General features: G+C 38.8%; 1 protein-coding gene across 11 annotated transcripts in view; it reads left to right on the plus strand.

Moving 5' to 3' along the window:
- The window catches only part of mef2aa (myocyte enhancer factor 2aa), a 103,290-nt gene extending 76,746 nt beyond the window's left edge, over positions 1–26,544 (plus strand). For 3 of the 11 annotated variants that reach the window (XM_086073428.1, XM_086073427.1, XM_086073426.1), the window contains exons 4-11: positions 6,813–6,944; positions 7,013–7,147; positions 9,912–10,128; positions 16,374–16,558; positions 19,000–19,026; positions 21,125–21,254; positions 21,348–21,471; positions 22,451–26,544. In XM_086073428.1, coding sequence (XP_085929554.1) covers positions 6,813–6,944; positions 7,013–7,147; positions 9,912–10,128; positions 16,374–16,558; positions 19,000–19,026; positions 21,125–21,254; positions 21,348–21,471; positions 22,451–22,808 — 1,308 coding nt within the window. In that variant the 3' untranslated portion in view covers positions 22,809–26,544. The remainder of the gene's footprint in view (positions 1–6,812; positions 6,945–7,012; positions 7,148–9,911; positions 10,129–16,373; positions 16,559–18,999; positions 19,027–21,124; positions 21,255–21,347; positions 21,472–22,450) is intronic. The other 8 variants (XM_086073429.1, XM_086073430.1, XM_086073431.1 and 5 more) reach the window with 8 other exon arrangements.
- Positions 26,545–27,069: the final 525 nt, after the last annotated feature.

Below are 27,069 nucleotides of genomic sequence, written 5' to 3' on the forward strand. Positions count from 1 at the left end.
TTCAATTTGCATACAAGTTTGGGTTATGCTGCTGCTGCTATAGGAACTCAACTTCCTTGTAAACCAGCCCTGTCTGTGCCACCTTTTTCTATTTTGACACAGTCTGTGATCTCATTCTCCTGATGACATTGGTTTGTCTTTCATTCATTTGCAGTTGAATTCCCTCCCGTCTCACACTGGAAATACGCGGGCCGATGATTACTCTCGGCGGCTGCGGGGGCTAATAGCTTTGTCGCATCAGTCATCATTCACGACGGTCTCAGAACAGCCGTAGCCTCTCAGTCCTCGGTCAAATCAGTTGCATTTTAATTGGCAATCCTGTCAATCAAATCCTGAATCATCACCTAGGCTTGTGGTTCTGCTTTGTGGTGTGTCCAAAGGTTAGGCCTTAATCATGTGTCATTGAATTTTTTTTTGTCCTCTTTTCATACATCCAAATGAAATTTAAACTTTGGCGCTCAGAACTTGGCCCCTCCTTTAGCTCTTTCTATCCACTAACGACCGAGACAATAGAGTGAACCAAAAGGAAGGATATGACTCCAGCCTCATATCCTGATATCAGTCCACTCAGTCATCCGTAAGCGCCACAAGATTGAACAAGATGTCTGGCAATTTTGTTGTTGTTGTGTAATGGGAATTTTTTTTAAGGTTGGCCTTGATATGCTGTGGCCTGAAAACCCCAAAATAAAATGAAAAAAACAAAAAGCTGATTTTTTTTTATTTTTTTTATTCCCCTCAAGTGAGGACAACAGCGCCGCAAGGGGAATTTAGAACACGGTTCTAGTGAAAGTCTCTTAAGGTGTTATATAAGCGCGGCAATGTTCCTTGGCAAGATAAAAGTCTCCTATCAGCTGCCTCCCGAGCTGCTGATTTCCGAGTGCCTTTGCATTCAAAGGAGCCCTTTGATAATCCCATTAGACGGAACCGCCTGGACACAATAGTGATGTCATGAGGATTAGCATGCTACCTTTGCGAGTCCTGGTGCTAGGGGCCAATTCATGGCACTGCTGGGTTAAAGGCTGTGTCTATAAGAACATGCTTGAAACACACTGAACTAAAAAGGCTATCACTAGATTGCAGACCTCTACCAAGGTGGAAAGATTGCAGTCGCATATCAACACAAAGGATGCTTGCTTTCAGTGGTACCTTGATTTACAAGCTTAATTTGTTCTGTGACCTAGCTTGTAACTTGATTTTCCATTCCAAAAGCCGAAACACCACAAAGCAGAATGATTTTGAATAATTATCTAATTGTGATTTGTTTTTCTCCTCTTAGTATTGTAATTGTGATTTAATAATTGCAATTCTTTTTTTTTTTTATGTCCTCTTCCCATGTATTTTTTGAACCACAAGGAATAGTTTAATCATAATGCAATGAACAATATCAGATTTATAACAGTAAAAGAAGCTCATCTGGGGTTTTTTCATTTCAACTTTTCATGTTTAATGAAAATGATATGTAAACATGGGCTCTTCTTTTCCACTATATGTGCCTCTTCTTCCCATGCCTTAAATACACTTCTTGCATTGTATAGTACATGAAAAAGTTACTGTGATAAAGCTCTTCTTGTCATGAGGGAAGGGAGAGCATCTCATTAAAAAGTCCTAAATGTACCTCTCAAGGAGCTGGTGAATATGCTGTTATATACTGCTATAGTTGTACTGCTAACTGTGGTCCCTGGAATCTTTCAAAAACTTGACATTCGGTAAGCACATGTATCATGAGGAGACCCACTAAAAAGTCTGAAGAAGCCATGCGGTAAAAATAGAAAACAAGGCTGAAGTGACCATTTTATGATCATTTTGGAATATGTACAATATGGATGCGTTACAATATGAGGTCCTGCGGCACAAGAAGGCAAACTCAGTTACCATAGTTTTTTTTTAATTGCTTCATATTTATGGCTCAAAAGTATTTTTCATACAAATATTTATTGTGCAGTATATTTGGCAGCGTAGGTTAGCGTACAGTGCATTCTGACTTACAAATTCGTCTTACATAGCTGCTCTGGAATGGCTGCAGAATGGAATGTCATCACAAATGGAGCCCTCCCTGTAGTGAGCTTAGCAGGTGGTGCCACTTACTGCTGCTTTACAATGGCTGATGCCACCATGTGTTTTGGTAGGCGTCTTTTCAGACATGGTATCTGCAAAGCTGAAAGAGCAAAAGAAGGCATACTTTTATAAAAAGATTGGTTTTGATGGTGCTAGGTAGCTTTTGCAAAAGTAAGAAAGATCCAGGTTGCTTTTGGGGTCAGCTATCCTCCAGTGTCTGCAAGTTGTTACTTATATGGTCATGTATCGGCACAGCTGACTTAGATTGGGTGATATGGAGGGGATGCCAGGTTCTGTCAGGTGTTAGGACGTGCGACACCTGTTTGGCAATGTGCTGCTTTAGTGATCCATTTACTGGGAACTGTGGGTGCTCACTGCGTGACATGCTGAACATGCCAAGTCATTCGGAAAAGATTTACAAGCACGCTCAACCCCCCACCTCCAACCTTCCCTTGCAGCCTTCAGTCACTCACATGCATGAGGATGCCTCAGCAGAGTTAACTGGAACTCTTTCATTGATGAACTAATGCACAGCAGCTGTCTTGCATATGCAGTACCTTGAATCAGCGCTTTATATAGCCTTTTAAAGATAATATGTATTACCGTGATTTATGTTGAATGTCTGAGCACAACTGCTTGTCCTCGTATCTTGTTCCTCTGCTGTCAAGCCCTCCCTACAAGGCTCAGGCCTGTGGGTGTGTGCAGAACGCTGTTGTGATATTCCCATAATGAGTAGGATGGAGTTTTAAATGTGCAGGTTCACATCAGACTTTTTGGCAGGCGGGGGAAGAAAGTGCATAGTGGAAGGCCAGAAAAACACACAGGCCTTTAAAGGAGGGCTGACTATAAAGCGCGTTTGCTCGGTAAACAGGAAATGAAGCAGCAAGGCGTTGTCTTAGAACCAGAGGAATGTCACCGCTCTCTACCACACTGGTCTTAGTGCTTGTGTGGTTCAGTGAGACCCGGTTATTACGTGGGCCAGTTGTCTCTTGTTCTTATTGTGACCACTATAGCCGGGAATAAGTGGGTGGGATTGGAAGCATCCCAGTCCAACCTATCTATTCTATCTGCACTATCTCTTGAGTTCAGTAGACCTCAAATGGGCGTCTTATGGTTGGAACCGAAGCAAATACCAGAAGGACGCCGTACCACTAACGAAGCCTGGTGGCGGCGGCTTGATGCTTTGGCTTGTTTTTTTGGTCGGGAATCTAGAATTGTGGCTTTAGTCAAAGTGGAGGGACTTATGAGGGTTAGCGTTATAGCAGTCATTTTATGTTCAGAATCTTCAGAAATTGTGATTAACTTTAGGAGATCAATGTTAAGGTTAGGATTATAGGGTTAGGGAGTTTTGGGGTTCGGGTTATTATATCAGTCACTTTTAGCCACAAACATTCAGGTTAGGTTTATAGCAGTACATTTGAGTCCAGAACCGTTCAGAAGTTGGGGGTTACGATTATTTCTCAAGTACGTTTAAGCGTGGAAGAGGATCTCGCCCAGATTGTCCATTAAATTAAAGTTTGTTCGCTTTGGATCTGAGATCATGCAACTTTTGAGTAGAGAGTAAATATTAGACGGTGAATCTCAACTTCACGTCCATTATAAGGGAGAGAAATGCCAACGAATATGAAGTCATACTAATTTAGGCACCTGGCACATTAACAGAGCATGCATATAGATGGTATTAATAATTGTGTTGCGGTTTGTAGTCGAAAGGGTTTGTCGCTTGAGAAAAGATGAGACGGTTCCTGGTGCAAATGGCGAGCGAAAGGTACAAAACGCCGCTGACAATTAAGTTTGCGTCGCTCACAGCACCTTTCTTAGTGTTATACTCTGTATAAAATGTTTTGTTTTGCCATTGAAAGCCTTGTTTTTGTTGTCATAGTTTGAAAAAAATAGAAACGTCTAAATTAAATCTAGTTTTCTCCACTTTTTAGTCAGAAACCAGTGTTTTGGGTGAAAACCAACCCACCTTTTCTGCTGATTACTAGAGAACACAAAAAGCTAGAAACAAACAATAAGATTCTGCTTATTATGTTGTGGGTTTTGGACAATATTCTGTGGGTTATAGAACATCAGGACAAAATGGAGAATTGCTTTGAAGTGAATGAGTCAATGAAAGTTAGCATCTATCGAAACAAAACAAAAAGAGGATTTTACAGATTGTAGAACGCGTTGTTTTTTTGATAAAGCTTCTATTTTTAAAAACCCTGAGTTCTTTTCCTTGTAGTCAAATAAAAGCCAGACCAGGGAGAAAGAGCTGCAAGAGTTCCTGTGAAATCTGCTTTCAATATTTTGCAGGAATTTCCTCAAACCGTGTCTCGGCGTTTTCGGAAATGCTTGTAAAAAGTGAGGTTTTGGCCTGCATCGTGGAGGTTAGTCGCATAGTCTGCACAGATGAGGGCTGCTGTCACGTTTCCATCAAGTGATTTGACGCTCCTTCCTGGTGATCTTGCACCGAACTTGCACATTCTCGCTCAAAACAACACTCACTCCTATTCTGCCTGCATGTCTCACACACACACACACACACACACACACACATACACTGGTTTCATCATTTTGCCAGGCGATAAAGCCGAGAAGCCGAGCGTGAGGTCTCATTAGTTTGTGTAGGGGTGGTCTCGCCGTGACCCCGATACGTGCAGGAGTCGGTGACCTTCCTGTACACATGCACGAGGCCTACATCTTCGTCCCCCGCCCCCTTCACCGGCAGCCTGCCTGGCACGAGCGACTTGCCGCTCCAGGCCTGCAGCCGCCCGATAGAGAAGCCTTGAGAGGCGGCCATAAATCATGTTTTGATGTGCGTCCACTGCCGTATCACAAGCTGTCACAGGTTGTCAGCCTGCCTTGTTAGCGCCGCTATTCACAGCGGTAATGAGGAGCAGTGCCGCATGTGTTTAAAGTTTTTATTTTTATTTTGACTTGTCGTGAGAGTGCTTTGCACAAATTAATGCCCACTAATCAAAAACAGAACATTCGGATATTATTCACAGTACTTTTTCCACATTTTGGAATAAATGTATTTTTTCCCCCCCCCACAGGAGTCTACACACAACTCTATAACGATGTAAAAATGTTTAATGTTAAATGTTTAATTTTTTTATTTGAAAAGCAAATATGTTAAGTAACAGATTAATGCATCTGCAAAATTCTCAAACTTTTATGTTGTCGTAATGGGGCTTTGTATAGAATGTTGAGGCAAATAATGGAAATAATCCATTTTGGAATAAAGCTGGAACATCAAATGTGCAAAAATGTAAGCACTGTGACTGCTTTACATTTGCACTGCACTGTATATTACTCACAGGGATTAAGATCCCACCGTAGAGAGTTAAATAGTGGGAAAGCACTCTGTTGTGCGATCCTCTTAAGCACAGAAGGGTTGCGCTTCTGATAAGTCAAATATAACAAACATGCTAACCCCATAGTCAGAGAAAAGGAGGGAACGAGTGGGTCAAAGAGGGAGGAGATGCAGAAAGAAAAAATTTAGACAGCAGTATATGGTGTTTTAATAAAGGATATTTATATTAAAGAAGTGCATCCATTCATAAATTATGAACTGCCATAACTCATATCAAGCTGAAAATTATTTGAACATTTCCTAGATTTGAAGTTGAAATGACTTTTAGAGGAGTCTTTCATTCTTTATATATATATATATATATATATATATATATATATATATATATATATATATAAACATACACCAATCAAGCATTTTTTCTTGTCATATGAGTATTTTTAGGTTCAATATTTTAAGGGTATCTCTTGTAAGCATTAAGGGACCAAAAAATACAACAACTTATCTTATTCAATTTATATCTTTTTAATTAATTAGCTTATCATATTTTTATTTTGCCAAATATTGGAATCAGCATTGGCCTAAAACCATCAAGTAGCCGTGGCTGCAGAGCGCAGTTAGAGAGAGGCGTGGGGTGGACCTAAATATTTGACTCCGGCCACATGGATCTAAGCGCCTCTTTTTTTTTTGCAAAACAGTTTTGACAAAATCTTTTAACAAAATTGGCAGATTTAATTATGTGGCATCTTATGACTTCAATATTTTATAACACTTGCCGAGCTAACTAAATGAAAGTGGCCAAAACAGCCATTTTGACGTCCATTCCGGGTGAACGAAGGGTCGTAGAGCCACGGAAGCGCGGCCAGCTTGTTTGGGGACCCTGAAAATGGGAGCGTCGAGGCTATTGGGTTAAAAAATTGTGGCCTAATGTCCTATGAGTGGGATGGGTGCATTATTACCACATGCACCAAGCAGAGGTTGCAGTTCCGAGATGGTTGAGGTTAGTTTGTAAGGTAGTTTGGATTTTGGTCAGTTTGTCATTTTTGATGTTTTAGAAAGTGTTAACAATAAGGGTGCCGTTCAGACGACACATCACACATCATTAAAGACACCAAGGAAACAAAAACAAGGCGCATAGAGGTCGACAATCCGTGTGGGGTAGAGTCAAGCATTCAGGTCCACCTCACTTTGAGCCACGTCTTCAACTGCACTCTGCAGCCAAGGCTTACATTAAAATATATATATTGGCCCGGCCCCCACAGAATGTCTCCTGGACTGACCCTTAATCTGTTTGTGATGGAATGACATTTCCCTCCACAACGTCATGAAGCGATATTAGCTTAGCATGGTGTTAAAGCTGCCCATTAACACATTGTTCACTCTGTTGCTCTGCAAAGCGAGAGACATGACTTGTCTTGTGTTGTTTTTATTTCCCAATTGTGCATCTTCCTTTCAGAAATTAAGAAACAAAGGCCATAATGACTGTGCTAGCCCCGATCCAGACGACTGTTTCGGGCACAGCCCCCTCACCGACGACCATTTCGGCAAACTAAGCGAAGAGAGCGATTTAATGTACAAGCGCTGCGGTGTAAGTACTTCCTACTGTCCCCTGCTGTTTTGTGTTGATGGTTGTCTCTATGTCGATGTTCACTGCAGGCGCTAAACAAGAAAGAACACCGAGGTTGCGATAGCCCGGACCCCGATGCCTCGTATGTCCTCACTCCTCACACTGAAGAAAAGTATAAAAAAATTAATGAGGAGTTTGATAATATGATGAGAAATCATAAAATCGTAAGTACTGTTAATAAAAACAAAACCGTTTTTTTTTTTTTGTGCTTGGCTTTGTGTGCCACAAAGGATTTTCTCTCTTTTTATTTATTTTTTAAACATTTTTAATTCATTTAACTTTTTTTTCTCTTTTTGTTAATCTGTCCAAGATCTCTTTCAGAATTTTGCTTTCTATTAAGCATAACGCCTCGACTTCTGGATTGTTCTATTGATTTGTGCTGCAAGTGATTTATAGAGCACCTTGATAAGATCACATATTCAAACATATTTACAAAGTCAGTAATCAGCTACACAAGGGCCATGCACATGACATAAATAGGGAAGTTTGTTTTCATAGTAAAAAACCTCTTATGTTGCGGTTGATTTGACCACTTATTGTTAATTTTTTTTTAAGTTTACGTATCTAGAAAAATATTTTACAATACAAAACACCTAATTGTACTACACTTTTTGTTGTTGTTGCTATTTTTTATTATTATTTCCAACCCCCATACTATGTTAAGTATGTATCATTTAAATTTATAATAAATACTTAATTAAAACTTTTTCCTTTTTCAAAAACTTTTTTTTTTAACAATTGTCTCGTTTTAACCTGAACATTTTGAGGATTTATGTCATAGTTTAATTTTTTGTTGTTCAACTTTTATGGTTTTTACAATTTAGCTTTGGGGGGTTTATGGTGCTAGACTTTATCAATGGGGTAGATGTCACGGACGTCCGACTTTCGGGTTTCACACATCAGCTCTGTTTCCTCGTCGGTTCCAACACTTACATCCCCCCCACCGACGACGCGCAGGGCGTCTCAGCTTTTTTGAAATGCTTCGAACAACTGAGACAGACACACTACAGACTCGCACCCGGTGACGGGAATGTGCAACAGAGGGGCACAAAGGCGGAATCACAAGTACTGGGACGCGGCCCACTTGTCCCAACCCAGAACCAGAAACATAGCTGATGTGTGAAAACCCGGAAGTTGTAAGTCCCGCCTCTTCCGTGGCATATACCCCATTAAGTTCCCAGGATCCCTCAAAATGCGTGTTTTCTGAAAATTATTTTACTAAATTAGATGAAAATAAAGTAAAATAAATTATATGGTGAAATTAGAATATTTATTATTACAGATTTTATGCACTATATATTGACTTCACTTTTCTGATGGTTAAACATACAATGGGCCACATTGACCCATGAACATTTTGCTTGTATGGCAACGAAACAATCATCACAAGAGGGTCAAACATCAGCTCCCAAAACATTTGATCAACATCATATTTAACTTGATAATGAACGCATTTTTGTGATCTTATCACATGTGCCTATATCTCTTTGTTCCTGACCTGAAGAGCACCACTTTGCCATTAACAAAAGTCGCAATAACGCACCGACTGACCCACTGGATGAAGGCTGTAATGATTTTTTAAATTCTTTTATAATCACTGACACTTGCCGTTGTCATTGCCGCTTTGCAGTCAGCACATGCTCACTAAATGTGTCACCATTCTTGTACCTGTCACAATCCGTCTTTGCTATGTTGACAAATGCACACACAGATGCTTTAAAAGGCAAAACGTGCGCCTGTTGTGCTGACTGCTGCAATGCCAATGTGATCACCAGAATGCATGTTGTTGTTTTTCTTCCAAGATTTGACAGTTTTGTTTGTGCGACAGCAGCACAGAAATTGTATCTACTGTATTTACTCTTGTGTTTATAGCCCAAAGTGATTCATACGCTGGACAAATGTTGAGTTAAAGCAAATTTGAATGTCTTTTTGTTGAAAAAGACACCAAACAAATAGGTAAAACACTGTAAGATGTTCAGCTTTAGGGTTTTGAAATAGTCATAATTTAATGTGTGTAACTTCTGGGGTTTTTATGGAAGGTTTACTTTTACCCCGCACAATTTTGGTGATTTTACAATAGTCCGTTTTTTGTTTTTTTGTTTTTTAACCCCCACAATTATATATTTATGGTAGTCTTATTTTGGGGGGCTTTACAGAAGTCATATTTTAACCTGCGCAAATATTTTTGCGATGGTTTAATTTTGGTCTGAAAAGCTACGGATTTTAACGGTAGTCTGTTTTTTTATCTGCACTCTTTTTTTAATATATATAATGGCAGAGGGTGTTTTTTAAAAAAGTTTAATTTTTTTTTATTTTTTTTATTTTTTAATATTATGTATTTTTTATTTGTATTTATATTTATTATGTCATTATGTTACTATTGTTATTTTATTATATTTTTATACATTTTTGTTTTTTTCTTTTACTTATGTGTTATTGGTTTTATTTTAACCTGTGCAACTTTGTCTTGGGATTTTTGCGGTGTTAGTCTTAAGTATATTTTTCCCTAAGCTAATAGGATCTCTTATAAAAGTGACAAAAAAAGTAATCGGCACTGAAAATTAACAAAAAAAGGGAACGATGAAAAAGTTCCGAAATAAAAATTCACTACTCATGTAGTGTCTAGCGGACGAATCATTCTGGGCTTAATTAACTAATGTCTGACAAAATGTTGTGTATCATCACATCCAATTATTGTTGAATACATTTTTTAACATACCTTGACTCCACAGAAATTGCAAATGATTGTTTCTGTTGCTCTATTTTTGCTGTCACGTGTGCGCCAAGCTGTTTTTTGAATCAGCCCATTAATCAAAACAAACCCCTCATTTGCTAATACCTAGACAACCACAGATCATCAACATCAGACCTTGGATTGTGTTTATGTGTAATTGACTGAAGGTGTGTGTTTTGGTGTCCATCTCGCAGCCCACAGCGTTGCCTCAGCAGAACTTCTCCATGCATGTGGCCGTGCCCGTGTCCAACCACAACGCCATGTACCAGCCGGGAGGCCTGACTCTGGGCAGCCAGAACTTAGCGGCGGCCGCAGCTTCCCTCGGCGACAACGGGTTGCTGTCCCCTCCGCAGGCTTCCTTGCATAGGAATGTGGGATCCAGCGGGGGCCCTCAGAGGCCCACCAGTGCAGGTTAGTTGGTGGACGCCGCCCCGCCCTCAAAGACATGGCTGATGAGGCACTACAGGCCAAAGAGTTTCGTTCAATTATGACAATTGTCTGTTTTGTTGAACCACTTTTATGGATCCTGAGAGGAGTTCTCAGACTTTGGGTCCAGGGATAAATAATGACCAGGACCCCATCACAAACATAACGCCATGTAACCATAATAAATAAATACCCCACCTCATTTACTCAGCAGGTCTCTGACACCTTTACAAGCTTTACCATCAAGCATTGTGTAACAATGAGGCGTCTTCTGGTACTGGGATGACTATGGGCTGTGATTTCGTGAGTCCAGATGGCTTTGGCTACACTGCATATAATACGAGTACATGCAGCAAGGCGCGAAATGCCACGTTCCGACGTGACTTCATAGCACAAGTGTCTGATGCCTTGTCCTTCCAGTTTGCTTGTTTTTCCACCGTAGCCACTCTCAAGTCTTTTTAGTTAAATGCTGTTTTAAGAGAAAAACTTACGTGGGACTCGACATACAGCACTTTTGATTTTGGTTTAACTCTTCTAAGTCCTCTCGCACATTCATAAAACGTTTAAGAGCAGCCCTGATAAATGCTTTATTTTCATGTATAGTAAAACATCCCTTAGCTAAAATCCCAAGACAGTTTAGTATAATTTCAAACTCCTCAAATAACATTACCTTTAAAACTAAAAAGGCTTGAAAAATATTTAAAAAAAGAAAGTCAGTATGTTTAGTCCGCTAGACTTTTATACCTTTGGAGTATTTTAACAAAATAGACATTTTATTTGTATTAAAGCAACACTAAAGACTTTCAGTTTACTTTGCCCATATGGGGGCGCCATAATCAAAGTCGGTAACGTTATGCCTGAAGGAAGACCACGTTTCTCATGAGGACAAGCGCATTGCGTCTTTTTTTAGCTCACAATATTCAAATTGACTTATGACTTTGTATCGAATGGGTAAAGGGGGAAGTGACATATGCCATAAAGCAGTCAGCACATTTGTAGTTTTTTTTCTGTAACAGTGTTCCTACCATCCTCTTCAAAGTTGTTTAGTGCCAGTAAAAATGATACAGACCCCCTCAGACCATGCCAAAGGTACCATTCAACTAGTTTTAAGTCGATGTTTCATCAGAAGAGTTATACAAATATTTTAACTGTTATAAATCCTACTAGGTCTCCTTGAAACGTTCCTCAACACCGCTTGATGTTTTCCAAAAATGTCCCCTCCATGGCAGACACTTATAGGAGAGAACTTGCCTTTTACAGACTCTGAAGATAAATCTACACGACATGATGTTCATGTCTTGTGTGGAACCCTCGACACATGCGGTGCTCTTTTTTTCCCCCCGTGCAGATGGTTAATCATATCACTCTGTGCATCTCATTAGGTGGCCTACTTGATAGCGCAGAGCTATCAGTGCCAAGCGGCGTGGGCTCGGGCCCAGCGGGTCAGTCCTTCCCGAAGAGATTTATGTGCTCTCTGTAGCTCTGCCCACTGGACCTCCTGCTTAGCACTTGAGCTGGATGCTTGTGTTATCCATCTGTGATTGGTTCAAGACAAATCAGCCACAGATTGGGGGCCTTTTTGCTTGGCTGTATAGTCACTGCTTGCTCAGGGACTCATATGTGATGTGCTTGTGAAATACACACGTGAGAGTTTAGAAATGGTTTTTAAATTGAGCATTTATTTTCAAAACACCACCACTCCAAGCCTGATTCTCCCCGTGGTGTTTACTTCCATGTGTTGACAGGTGCATCTACCCTCACAAGCCTTATAAGGCTGGCCTGGGTCCGTAAGATGCCCAGACCAGCATAACCCGGGAGGTATTCAGGCCATGATATCCCTCTTAAGTCCTCAGTACACAATGACCGGACAGCCTGTCATGGCTGCAATGTGCTGTGTGAGGGGCGGCGGCAGGTGGGCTTTTAACTCTTTCCCTGCCACTCGACTCGCCTGTCTCCAAAAGGGTCCCGCAAAGTTGTCAGGTTATAGAGAAGGCTATGTAAAAGACACTATAAAGGTGTGCAAGGTAATAAATGAGGACGACTAATATATATTGAAGAAATCCATAGCTATAACAAGTTCTAATAACGGGCTAGAGATTGAACTGCCATAAAGAACACCAGAAGTCGTGCAATAGTGACAGCAACTATTGCACGACTTCTGGTGTTTTTATGGCAGTTCAATCTCTAGCCCGTTTTTAGAACTTGTATAGCTATGGATTTTCTTCAATATAATAATAGTCGTCTCATTTTTAACCTGCACAACTTTTTAGTGTTTTTACATAGCCTTATTATAACCTGCCCAACTTTTGGGGGTTTTATGGTAGTTTTTTTCCCCCAACCTGTGGAATTGAAGGGTTTATTTATTTATTTATTTATCATTCTCATTTTGGAGGTATTTACGGTTATATAGTTTTACCGGCACAACGTAATTATTGTTATTATTATTATTATTATTATTATTATCTTTTTTATATTATTATTATTATCATTATTATCAATATTTTAATGGTACTGTAAGTGTATGTTTTTGTTTCTCTCAATCGTCTTATTTTGACCTATGCAACGTGGAGGTCTTTTTTATTTTTATTTTTATGGGAGTCTTTTTCTCTACCGTGTGCAAGGCAGGCAAGTTGTGATGTGTGTTCAGTTTATTTGTTTACTTGTGGAATTAGTCCAAATGTATCACCGCAACAATGCTTTTGTCACACCAATTACTACTTTCCTATTAGCTAGTGCTTTGGCACCATCTTGTGGCATCATGGAGAGAGCACAAAACTATGCAAATAGACGAGTTTTTCAGCAAATAGTTGAGGACAGATTTCACTTCAAATAGGTGAATTTGTGAAGAGTGAACCACGAGTAGGCGCAGGCTTCACAGCAAAAAACGATGGAAATTGTTGCAGCGCTGAATGGCTGTCCCGCCCCACCATCAGTGTGTTTTCACTGGACTCATGTCCACTTTCAAGCAGCTTCCCCGTTTGGAGAAGTGGTGGCTCATTTAATCCCTGGGATGTGCTTTTCTTCTTACACGGAATCGTCTCACAAGCCGCCATGATGTCGGGGAACAAATATATTTCCCTCCCTTTTGTTCTCTAAATAGCCATCTGTTGTATCTCCTGTCTAATTTTATATCAGTACCCCAGTGTGCCATTCAACAACAGAGCACAACAATGTACACAATTACACCCTAATTGCACCCCCGTCGTTTCCAAATGCAAGTTGCGGTGAATCAGCAGATGACTGATGTGGAGTATGTTTTGGAGTCTTAGTGGTGTTGAAGAAAAAGTTTAGTCAAGTGAATGTTGAAAAATATAAACAAACGCAACAGTTCTCAGCCTAGAGTGAAAGCTTGATTTACACTGTAGATCCAAGTGCCCAATTCCAATGTCATACCCAGATCTGACTTTTTTTTTTTAAACTGTTGTATTTGTTGTTGTACATTACAAGACAAATTCATGATATAGCCGTACAAGAATCAACACCCAGTAGTGACAGTATAAGTTAAACAATATATAAAAAAAAGAAAAAAGAAATGTTTCAATCGGCCTTTGCTGACCCCATTGATTTAATGTGTTTAATTGTCTGTTTAGGCTGTTTTGCGTTGCTCATCAATTGTCAGATTTGGATGACGTCAAGCCAGCATTTACGAAGTACTTTTTTTCTGTGTGTCTATGCTGCACTCACATTGTCACTTATCTAATACGTGTTGGATATTTAGTCACATTTAGACCTTGTTATGATCTGAACAGATTCCATATTTATTTCTAGCCACATATCCTAAATTGTGCCACTTGAGAACAAAACATCGGAATTATGTCACTTGGACCATGCTGTGTAAATCGGCCCATATTTATGCTCGTAAGAATTCAACGTTATTCTCGTAAAAGTTGTGGCTTTTTCTTCCTCGTAAAAATTTAACATTTTTGTAGTATTATAACTTAATTTATTGGATGTGGAGGACATGCCTTGTCTTTTTTTTTTCTTCAGAAAAAACACACACAAATCAACAGTCAGCTTCAATTTTGATTGGAAACAGAATATTTAACTATTTACATTTTGTAATCATTATTCTCACTAATGTTGTTGCAAATGCTGTATAAGGTCATCACGGAATGCTGATTTATGTCTAAATTCAAAAAGAAAATTTGTGTGTGCCGTGCTACTTTATTCCCGCTCATATTGGAACAAATACTAGGAATGCAGAGATGCTAACAACGTTGCAGTGACTACTGTATCTCGTTTTTCATCCACAGCATATGCACATAATAACTTAATGGGATTGCACATAGCATTTATTTGCACATCTATAAGGAGTTTAAATCCCAAAATAGAAATGATAATATTGAAATATTTCGATACAGTACTAGCAAAAGTTGGTCACAATTTAATGCGGAATAATTTAGGTTCTTTTAAATGAAAATAAAGAAGTTGAGAGTTGCCCAGAAGAGAGGAGCGCAGCCGTGCCAAATGCAAATTCCTGCCATCTGTCTTCATGACGAAGGTGCGTACAAGTGTTTGCCGGTTTCAAGTCGAACGCCAGCGCGCCCGTGGCAGCGTGAAAAACAATTGTTTGTTTAATGGTGGCTTCAGGTTATTCAAGTTTAAACAATTAACAGCCAACTTGTCTGACTCAAGATGTCGCATGATGGAATAAAACTGTACATCACAAGTAAGTGCTGTTTACTGTAATACATACCACATTCAGTCCCTCCCATTTATGATTAATTTCCTATAGCACTCATGCATAAGTAGCACCGCTCATTGATTTGCCTTAAACTACTTGTTTTCATCACCTGTCACAACTTGCCTTTTTCTATGGTCCATCCACTCGGCAGTTAAAGACTGCAGTCAATTCTTACGTGATCAAAGTCCCAGCTGACAGCTGCTTGTGTACATACTGTTGATTCAGCTGTGCGATACTATTGTGGCCTTCAGAACTGTTTATTTGAGCGGGAATTGTTACCCGGTCCTTATCGAGCGGCTTATTGTTCCATTTTGTTCCTAATGCAAAAGAGCCTCTAGGTTGCGGACACACACACTTGGACACGCCGTACACACAATGGAAGTCAAAAGTCAGCGACTTGGTGAAGTGTTACTGATCTGTTGATGCGGTGCCAGATACCATTCATTCTTTCTTACCCCGTTTTATGTAATAACTGAGTGAGTCCCATCTACTGTATTTGTCACACTACTGGCCCGGTACCTAAAATCCCCATCATCCAATTGTGTTGACATCAGCGAATGAGTTACAGTTGGATTCCAAACTTCTGCTTCTCAGTACGGAAACGTTTTTCTTTTTAGTTTAAAATGGCTTACATTACCTAGAGTCCCGGTCGCAATGTATCCATAGGTAGAATCTTGGTCATTTATTGTGCCTACTGGTTCTCTAGTAAATCGTGAGAAGCAGCAACTTCTTTTTGTTCTATTTCGTCTTCTTCGTTTCTTGGATTTCCGTAGTTAGAAAAGGAAGTTTCAAACTCAACTGGAACTTGTTTTTTAGTCAACAGGAGTTTTGGGTGCGAGTTTGAGCTCACATATTTTTGGTCTTTGTTTTTGTAAAATAAATTTCCTTTTGCGACTTATTTTCCAGTGTGACTTTTATTCTTCATCATGATGCAATTTTTTACCATCTTGTGCAACGTAGTGACTTTATAGTCCTGTGTATTTATTGATTGTTTTAAGTCGGATTACCCCCCCAAAAATTGGGGATTCTATAAGCATGCGCATTATAAATGTACATGTTTTACAATGTTTTGGCAAGGTTAGTTACAATATATGGCACTTGTATTCATTCAGTAAATGTGTTGAAACTCGAATGAAAAAGTAAATGTGTGAGCATCAAAGTGAGAGTCCAGCGTGTGCTAGTTCATTGTCATTTTCTTTTAATTGTTTTTATCCGGCCGTAATGGTTTCAGCTATTTCTTTTAAGCAGTCACGGTACATTTAACCGGAAACTGCCCCTTGTCTCCAGACACAAAAAGAACCCACTTTAATGTAATCATTCACACTAAAAAATAAAAGGCTCATCAATTTTGAAATGGACATTTTATTTTTGTAACTGTTCGGGATAATTATCCACGTCCATTAAAACTTCCCAGAGGGTTGAAAACACTTAACGCCGTGTGGAAAAAAACAACGCGAGTGGCACGGTGGCCTTGATGACGACGGTTGCCGGTCACGCTGGGTGCTTTTTGACGACGTGTTGCTGTTGGTTGTGTTCGCCTGTGCAGGAAACGGCTTCACCAACGCCAGGGCCTCCCCGGGCCTCCTCAGCGCGCCCAGCGGCAACGGCCTGGGTAAAGTCATGCCCACCAAGTCACCGCCGCCCCCCGGAGGGAACATGGGGATGGGAGGCCGCAAGCCAGACCTGAGGGTTGTCATTCCTCCGTCGAGCAAAGGGATGATGCCCCCGCTGGTGAGTAGATGGACTCCTAATATGCACTACATGGACAAACGTATTGGGCTATTAACTCACTCACTCCCAGCCATTTTCACTGAAGCAACCCCCTTTGCTCCCGGCTGTTTTACTGGATTTTGCAAGGCCCACAGAATATTGTATCTTATTGCTATAAAAACATGGAAACTACCAAAAGAAAGAGCATAAGGAAAAAAAGAGTATATTTCTGTTTCCATTTTCCAGTAATTAGCATTAGAATATAGCTGAATTTCATCATTATTCACAAATATGTTGAAAACTCTGGGGTGGAAAAGAGCTTGTTGCAACATGGCCCTGATTGATCTCTTATACTCTGCTGCCACCTACTGGCCGTTTTATGAAATAACTACCATTGCTTTATGCGACCTCTTCAGGTCAGAGGCTCTATCAAAGCCTTCTGTATGCTCTAGCATTAAAAAAATGACATAAAAAAACTTATAAATACGTCTTTGAGACCATGGCAATCTTTAAAATAGAACGTTTTTATGTTTTCTGAGCAAATGAGTTTAAAGTCCTTAGTCTGTAAACCCGCGATTTCACCTAATGGTGGTCTTGTGCGATCACTGATTGATCATTTAATTGATAAATAGTTTGTCACACTTTGTGTTTTGTTTTGCATTAGGTTTTCAGAGATTCATGAGATTTTAGCAGAGCTGTTTTTGTCCAAAAGATCCCTACTGAGACTATGTGCCGCTCAAGTGATGTAACGCTCACTCAATTATTCACATTTAAACACCAGGCTTTGTCTAATCATGATAATGAAGATGTAGAGCTCATTGACCACACGGAACACCCGAGGCTACACTAGACTCTTCTTGTTTTATTCTGGACCTGAGGATCAAGTGTCCAATACACCATTTAGTGTTTGTATTTGATTATGTTGACTGTGTATTGCCATACTGTACATTACAAGTGGCGCATATACCATATGGATGTGTTTACATTCACAGAACAAAACAAAATACACATTTTTATGGATAAAGGTGTACAATAAATCTACATGGAGTGGATAAATTATGTTTTAATATCATTTTGACCTCTATTGAAGAGTCTTGATGGCGTATGGCAGACAAGAGGAGGTGAGAGAGGGAGACATATTTTTACTTGGCCGAGAATTCTTTCTTGAATTCATATTTCTCGCCTTCTTTATTAAATGGCAGTCATTTGGAACTTTAATAAAAAAAAAAGTGCTGAGAGTTCCCAAGGTCAGCAGCAGCTCTTATAAAGTTAACTGAATTTTTAAATAAATAGTCCCTGAAGGTAACATAACATCTATTGTAGCATATTTAGATTACATTTGATTGCTTTTACTTTCGCTGTAGTTTAGATACTTTGCAACGGGTGTTTAAAAAAATTAAAATTTAAAAAAGTGTTTCTGTTATGTTATATCTGATTTGTCTGTTGCATTGGCAGATATCTGATGCTTGTGAAAGTACCAAATTCCACATCTTTTAGGTTTTTATGCTACCTTAGAATTACTTTAAGAATTGTCACTTGAACCATCTATTGTGAATCCTGCCTAATGCATTCATTTTAGGAACTGTGCATTAGGGTTGCCGTTTAATTGTTTTGCCGTTTCCTATTTGCTATACACATACTAGCATTAGCTTTTGCGCTCCTAACTGGAGTGAGTCGGGTTGTGTTTTAAGAAGCAGGCTAGTCGGTGGTGTCTGAGCCTTTCAGTTGCTCACAAGCTTTTCCGAGGTTGGCGGCTGTGGCACGTCTGTAGACAGCCTGTCATTAGACAGTAATGGTATTAAATTAATCACATCTCGGCATGACAGAGTGTAGATGAAGACTTAATCAGGGGGCCCAGGGTGTGAGCCAGATAATATCTTGTCGCCCTTGTCGCGTTTTACTCATGCTATTGATCGAGTGTGTGTATTAAGGCAACCCCGGCCCGGTCACAGGAGAAATGGGAGTAGGGACAGTATAGTGTAAGGAAGGAGTAGCATTTCCTCAAATAGAGTTCAAAGGTTTCTATTTAGTCATCTACAAAAAGTGCCTGGCATTTATTTGAAGGTGTCTACTTCAAAGGATTTTTAAAGAAGTCTATTAAAGTGGTCTATTAACGCGGAAGCCAATTTTGAGCATTCCCAGTTTGGTATATGAATCATAGCAGTGAAGAAATATTAGCTGGAACACTTTCTGTGCTCTCATTTTGCAATCTGTGCTGTCGTTTGTCTTCTTTGTTGCGGGCCTCTAAACAACTTTGCAATTCTTACGCCCTCGCAAGCCATTCGCACGTCGCTCCATTGTTGTGGCCACGCGTGTGAAGTCAAGACGCCTCACATCTGGCGCTTTTTGCTTCTTCGCCAGTGTCGCAACAGACAAAATGACTACTGCAGCGTTTTTAACAACTGGTGTGTTATCTACCCCCTTGTAACTACTTTTCCGATCCCTTGCTCTGTTGAGGTTAGCCGGAGGAGGAGGAGGAAATGGGTTTGGTGAGTTTTGCCTGGGCAGTTGGTTGACTTTGAGGCATAGTGCACGGATTACGGATGTGTTTTTAAGAAGGGTACTCACATTTTCAGTACGGCTGGACGATTCATCGAAATTTTATCGTGATTTCGATTTTGACTTGAACTTTAAAACGTTCTGATATAGGGCTGTGCAATTAATTGAAATTCAATTACAATTATTACACTCCACAATTACAAAATCAGCATAATCGTAAAAAAAACATTAATACTAATTTGTGACTTTTTAAAATTTGCACCTTTAAAAAAAAAAAAAAATAATAATAATACATTTTGTTTCATCCAAAAGGAACTTGCATAATTATAGTGTTTAAAATAATTTTATCTGTCTTATATATATATATATATATATATATATATATATATATATATATATATATATATATATATATATATATATATATATATATATATATATATATATATATATATATATATATATTTATTACGTTTAAACGTTTTATTTTGTACCAAAAAATAAATGATTGTCCTACTGCACAGTGCACATGCCGCACTCCAACTTCAAGTTTTTGCCAACATAATAAAAATAATTACACACATTGTCTATTTAAATACAAAATAATGCCTCATTTTTAAAACAAGGGTAGTGCTAATGCTAAAGGCAGTGTAGTATCCCACTGTAATGCTAACAGGAATCATTGACTTTGCTGTCATTGTTAGGAAGGGGTGAAAATGTTCAAAATCAGACCGATTATCTGCATGTGTGTACCCTGCTTAAAAAGTGCCTGACTAGTATGTTGTTGAGAGAAGCCAGTTTGCCACTGCATGTTTTGGCTTTTTGACTTGTGAAAATTGCCTCCGTCTGTTGAGTTTGCTCCTCCGCATACACGTAGGCCACTCCAAGCCCGAACTGTGAAGGGCTGTTGTGCGCTTGTTTCAGTGTGTGTTTTTCTGTAGCATTTTCAGAACAACACACTTTTATTTTTTTCATCAGGAAGATAGTGACATCATCTAGAATGAGGTCATTGTGTCAGATCCATGTTGAAGTCATCTGGCCTCAGAGTGCTGGAACAGTGCGAGGAAGCTGTCGGCATGATGATGAGATGATACTATGGCAGTTGCACACATGTTTGTTACATTACATTGGCCATCATGTCTGCTATTGATTGTTGCCGCATGGCCGCAGTATGCCGTGTTGTTTGGTGTGGATTACGCAACACTGCATTCGATTACAGCCAAAGTTCCCTGCCACTGAATTCGTCTTGGGTAGTGCACTTCAATGCATGACATTTTAAACAAAAAAGTTGAAGGACGTGTGCTGTTTGTGTTGGATCAAGTCAGATTATTACCATAGCAAACTGGAGGTATACAGCACCACCGTGTGGTAGAAGAAATTATTGCAGCTATTAAAGTACAGTAAAGGATGATGGCATGCCAATAGTTCTTATATATTGACCTTTTTTTTCTTACATGAAATCAATGATCAGTTATTTACTGTTGATTTTATTAATAATTTCACAAGTGAGACATTAATCATTTGTTTTGTAAAATGGTATTTAGTAAAAAAAATTATACAGATTAATAAAACCATATTGTTTGCTGTTATTATTGTCACTGTTGTTGTTACAGCTATATTGTATTGTTACTGTTCAGGTTAATATATTATACAGTATATTTGTAACCATTAATATGTTAAACTGAATTAACTAATAAATAAATACAGTGCATAAATACATTATTGAGTTACAAACTTAATTATATATAAATCATAATACATAAATATTTCATTTTTGATCATTGATTAGATTGGATAAAATGTAGACATAATTACATAGTAAATAATTAGATTAGGGTTCGAAAAAACATTATCATAAATAATAATGATAATAATAATGGTACAGCTAACATCATATGATATTGATATACTGTACAAAATATTTCCTAAGTGAACACTTTTTACATATCAAGTGATCCAACTTGAGTGTTTTTTTCATCACACAATCAGTGATGAAAACACTCACCCTAGTGGAAGGCAGGCATGTAAAATACTACTACAACTACGACAATACTCTAGCGTATTATTGTATTGTTTTTCTCCTTGCAGAGCACCCAAAGGATAAGCAGCTCCCAGTCGAGCCAGCCACTGGCCACCCCAGTGGTATCGGTCACCACACCCAGCTTACCTCCACAAGGCCTGGTCTACTCGGGCATGCCCACCTCCTACAACCCTGCTGGTAAGCCCCGCCCCCTAAAGCCTCATGTGTTAGACGGCTGTTCTTTTGCCATCATGATTAAGGAGTTTCTACTTGTGTTTGTTGTTTTTGCAGAGTATTCCCTGAGCAGTGCAGAGCTCTCCTCCCTGCAGGGCTTCAGCTCTCCCGGGATCTCGCTGGGCTCTATGTCAGCATGGCAACAGCATCAACTGGGCCAAGCGGCGCTTAATTCTTTGGTGTGAGTAATACTCTACCCAGCAAAGAGGGCACGCACCTCAGATGGAGTACAAAACAAAATAACAGCAATTGTATGAGCACCGGGGTGTTCAGATTTGAAAGTTTGACTGATTTTTGTCGTCCAACCTTTCCTTAATCCTTGAACGCTCTTGTTACAATTGCATCTTTGGTATGTCAGAAATGCTTATGCTGCATTCGACGATGGTGGGATTTCGGAATTATTTCACCCGGATTGCCCCATTTTGACCTCAAAGCGTTTGAGGCGAATGTAAACAACAAAGATGGCTGATTCTGATAGTTTGTTGTTCTGGTTCACATTGTCAGTACAAATTTGTGTTATGTGAAATAATTTATTTAATGTAATAATAAATAAAGAGATAATTACAGTATATTTTTAGAATCTTGTTAATTATGTTTTGATATTAAAGTGATGTGAGATTGAAGCCGGTTGGTGAAGTTAGGGTCTGCATACGAGCCCATGTTTAGTCTTGAGCAAAAGAAAATCTTAATTAATAAAAAGTATCGGTGAAATAATAAAAATAGGCATTTTTTTCTACAATCAAATTTTTTGGGGAGGATTTTAAAAAACAGCTTAATTTGATAATACAAATATTGAATGCACGTTTGTACATGTTTGTATGCATATATGTGTGCAGATTTGTTTCTTAGCGGGTTTTGGAGGGTAAAATAAACTACAAAAATACTGTACAAAAATATTTTTGGATATAAGTGAGAATTTTTTTTTTTTTTTTCATTTTTATATTAGTCCTCCAGATGGCGCCATATCCTGTTTAAAGCATGCTGGAAAATTGTACACCTCATTTACTGTTTTTTCTGTATCGCTAACAACACAGTGGTACCTTCACTTACAAGTGACCGCCGTGAAGGTACTGTAATGCCCTCACATGTGGGCAAGTAGACCCAAGTCTTCAAAGTCCACTATTGTATGTAGTTGACATGTTGTTTTGCCCCCTCCCCAGCAGCGGCGGAGGGCACCTACCTCAGGGCTCCAACCTCTCCATCTGCACGAGCCAGAGCGTCAACATTAAGTCAGAGCCTATCTCGCCACCGCGAGAGCGCGTCACCCCCTCCGGTTTCCCGCCCCAGCAGCCTCCGCTGCACCCCCAGCAGCAGCAGGGCCCCGGCCGGCAACAGGAGGGTCTGGGACGCTCGCCCGCCGACAGCCTCAGCTCCTCCTGCAGCTCTTACGACGGCAGCGACCGCGAGGACCACCGGGCGGACTTCCACTCGCCCCTCGGCCTGGGCCGGGCGCCGGCGGCAGGCGACAGGGAAAGTCCCTCGGTCAAGCGCCTGCGCATGGACGCGTGGGTGACATAGAGCGTCCGGCGGGTGTGCAGCAGGCAAGAGCAAAGGGTCCTTCTAGCTAATGATATCGTTACTCAACAACCCCGGGTTCAATTTGTAATTGAAGCAGGTACTGGTGAGAAGAGTTCACAGACAAACATGTTACAATAGATTGTTTGTAGTCATCTGCCAATTATATGACGTCAATGCTGTTTCACTGTTGTGCTCGCAAACAATCAGAGCAAGCTGAGGGCAACGGTTTCTAAAATCATGCTGTAAACACACACACATTCACACACTCGCGTAGATTTACATGTATCAAGTGGCCTCTAATTTATTGATGTCGAGAATGTAGAAGCAGCAGGAGAAAATCAAATCAAAGAAACGTTTGCAAAAATGGAGTAGTGTCCATGTTGCTGTTAAGGGGTGGGGGGGCATATTATGGGAAATTGGCTTTTTGATTGCTTGAGCTGTAATCCCCATGCTATTTGCAGGGGAGCGGGGCCGAACCCTTGAAAAAAGTGGAATCATAGAACCGCTCGCGCCCTCCTCTACATCCTGACTAGTTTATAAAATGTAAATACACCACAAATAATACTCGTTTTTATCCATCTTGCCACTTGCTGTCGACTGAAAATGACATCACAGATGCTCAGGTAACAACCAATAACAGTTTAGTTTCAGAAAGCAGTTGAGCTGTCATTGGTCGTTACGTAGACCATATTACTGTAAAGAACATTTTGGGGTTGACTTCCCCTTTGAGACATTACCCTTAAAAAGAAAGGACTTGGAGATTATTATAAATACATAAATATGAGTACAAGTGTAAATGAATGTGCGGCAAAGACTCTCCAATTAACAACCAATGTTAAGCTTATCAAGTCAAGCTGTATGACTTTAACGTACTTCTTTTTCACCAATTCTTACTGGGCCTCTTTGAAAAGTCAAAGTACTGTTCCGAAACGGTCATCGGGGCAAGACAGTGCTAGTCTCTGCCGCAACTGTAAATGTCATTGTCTATAGAATTGTTGGAGGTGCACTTCTGCAGAGGAGCTCATACTCCTTGGGCACTCTTAACAGAAAGCGCCACTGCCACCTACTGTAGTGGATGTGCAATTACACTTTATTCTAGTGCAACAACAAAAAAAATCCCAGACTTTGCACGTAAAGTTTGCTGTTAATCCTAGGGGTGGGGAAAAAGCATACTATGTCTCCTTTTAATTTAAAAGTAGGAGATCGGGAAGCTAAGTGTGCATTGAAGGTCAACTTGCCCAGTCATCAGTAAGACAAGCCAAAGTTTGTTTTTTATGTCACACTAGTATTTGTTTATCGTGACAGATCATCTCCATTTGAAAGCCATTTTTTTTCCGCACAAAATTGTTGAGCCAACACCTTTGATGAATAGCCACTTTCAGAATGATTTCGCCAGTATGTACTGCTATCAAGAAGAAAAAAAAGAATATATTTTTTGGGATAAACACCAAGTTTTCTGCAGTGTACAACCTAAAAAAAATCACTTGGTATGAAATCTGGGCCTGTTTAGATGAACACAATTCAATTCTGCCATCTAGTGGAAAAGCATTTAATTGCTCTGACTGTCAATGTAACTCATTTCAGACCAAGGAAGTCAATTTTGGTCATTCCCTCACGGTGTTTGGGAATCACCGATCAAATCCCGTGCCACAGCCTTGACTCGTTTCCCCTCTATCAGCACACGCGCGACTCGGCATCAACATTTCGCCGCTCTCAGGAGGCGCGTCGCTCTGCATTGGCCGTGCGCTTCTGGCTTCACACCACTAAGTCTTCAGTACACACCCCCGTGGTGATCTATGCAGTTGTGGAGCCCACCAAATCACTAGCAACATATGAACCACATATAATATGATGTCAACGCATAAGGGGGACCCACAGGTAGACTGTTAGCCTCGTAAGTGCCACCGCTGCAGGAATTGATTTCATACACAATTACACATACACCCATGTAACGGTATAGTGGAACCTCCTAAGGTCAATGTTATTCAAATTTCCACATAGGATATTACATCAGCTCTATAAATTTGACTGTCACCATCCTAATAGCATCCTTAATAGTTATACAAGTGCAAACATTTTAGTCAAACTCAACTACTATGTATGACATGATAAGTTAAATATTTGCATCAGTTACTTCTTCCACAAATTTCCTCTTGTTAGTTGTCACTGCTACCATTCTGTGATGGCATCACAAAAAAAAAGCCAAAGAAAAAGCAAAACGCACTCGTGGGGAAGGAGAGGATGTCTAAGTCATTTTCATTGCTCTCGTCTGTGTTGAATGCTTTCGTGTGTGTGTGTGTGTGTGTGTGTGTGTGTGTGTGGGTGGCATCCAGGTCATTGCAATCCAAATTTTGCGGATCATTTTACATAATTGGATGATTGGCTATTTATTTTAACTACTTGGATGGAGAACCTGTGAAAAACACGTATGTTCGTTTTTGTCATTATTTACATTTTAATGTTTATTGGATGAAACTAAATGCAGACATCCCAAAAATGTTAAAATAAAAAAAAGGACACAACGTTATTCTGATAATCTCCACAGAACATTTTGTTCAAATTTCAAATTTTGAGAGTGTGTTGGAGAGTCTCTTTAGCCGTGATGAATTAAATTTGGATGCCAGACCAGTGGGGTGTTTTTTTTTAATGCAGAAAATGCATTGTACATAAAAGATTAAATAAAAACTATACAAAAAAAATATGTTAGCAGTTTTTATAGATTGGATGCAAATTTATTGAACTTAAAAACTGAATTGTACACGGCCAGATACCTTTTAATTACATGCCATTACAGGTGCGTGATGAGGCCTCCCAAAAAGTGATTCTAGTACCGTCATTAAAAGCTCCTAAACCATTTAACCCACAAATGCTCATAATGTACAGTGAATGCATGCCCCCCCCCCCCCCCCCCATTAAGTAGTAAATAGTTCCCTATGGCAGCTTTAAACAGTACACAGCAGGCCAAACTAGCAATAACAAAGTACTCCAAACATAGCAGCACACGGTTTTTAGCACTTGACGCCATTTTACTCTTATCAGGGAATTTTCTAGTATCTATATGCACATGTAGGAAATGCCTTATTCCAAAGAAAGACAACACCACTCGATAATAAAAAAATATTTTAAAAAACACACCTCGCTTCTCAAGAAGAAGAAAAAGCGCACGGCCAAAACAGTGACGTACTCTTCTCTGGATGACGAATGTGAAAGGAAACACACTTTGCTTTGCTTGCTGGCTTTTTATAAATATATATATGAAAAACACAAATGTGTGTGTTTGCTCAGTGTTTGTAGTCCTAATTAGTTGACTTATTAAGTAAAAGAAGCTGTTTTCTCGGTTTGACTGCTCAGACCGTTTTGGCGGCACAAGCTGGACTTTGTTGCCAATGAAGATATTTGTTTTTCAAAAAAAAGAGAAAAAAAATGTTAAGTTAAACTGGGTTTTATTTTAATTTCATCCTATAATGGAAAAAATATTCAAGTGAAGTTTTTATTGAACAATTCAAATACTATGCTATTAGATATTTGTTGTACAAATTTGTATTTTCAGAAAAGTACAATTATTGGCTTTTAATGTGTTATTTAGGTTAATACCTTTCTCTTTCTGTGTATATATATATAAAAAAAATGACAAACGCTCACATAGCATTTGTTCTCTTGTTGTGAAAACACACAAACACACAGACACAGAGAGCAGCAAACTTGATTAAACACATCAGTGTATGTTCAGTCTGGACGTGGTGTCTACTTCATCTTTGACTTGCCCATTAAATGCATTTATTGGCCTGAAGCACTATCATTGTGTGTACGCATCATACTGATCAACTAAGATTTTATATATATATATATATATTTATAATTAATTAATTATATATATATATATATATATATATATATATATATATATATATATATATATATATATATATATATATTTATATATATATTTATATATATATATATATATTTATATATATATATATATATATTTATATATATATTTATATATTTATATATATATTTATATATATATATATATATATATATTAATATATATATATATATATTAATATATATATATATATATATATTTATATATATATATATATATATTTATATATATATATATATATATATATTAATATATATATATATATATATTAATATATATATATATATTAATATATATATATATATATATTAATATATATATATATTAATATATATATATATATATATATATATATATATATTAATATAT

This window comes from Leptonotus elevatus, chromosome 4, assembly GCF_054856555.1.
Source record: "Leptonotus elevatus isolate MCC_2025b chromosome 4, RoL_Lele_1.0, whole genome shotgun sequence".
Classification (NCBI taxonomy): Eukaryota; Metazoa; Chordata; class Actinopteri; order Syngnathiformes; family Syngnathidae; genus Leptonotus; species Leptonotus elevatus.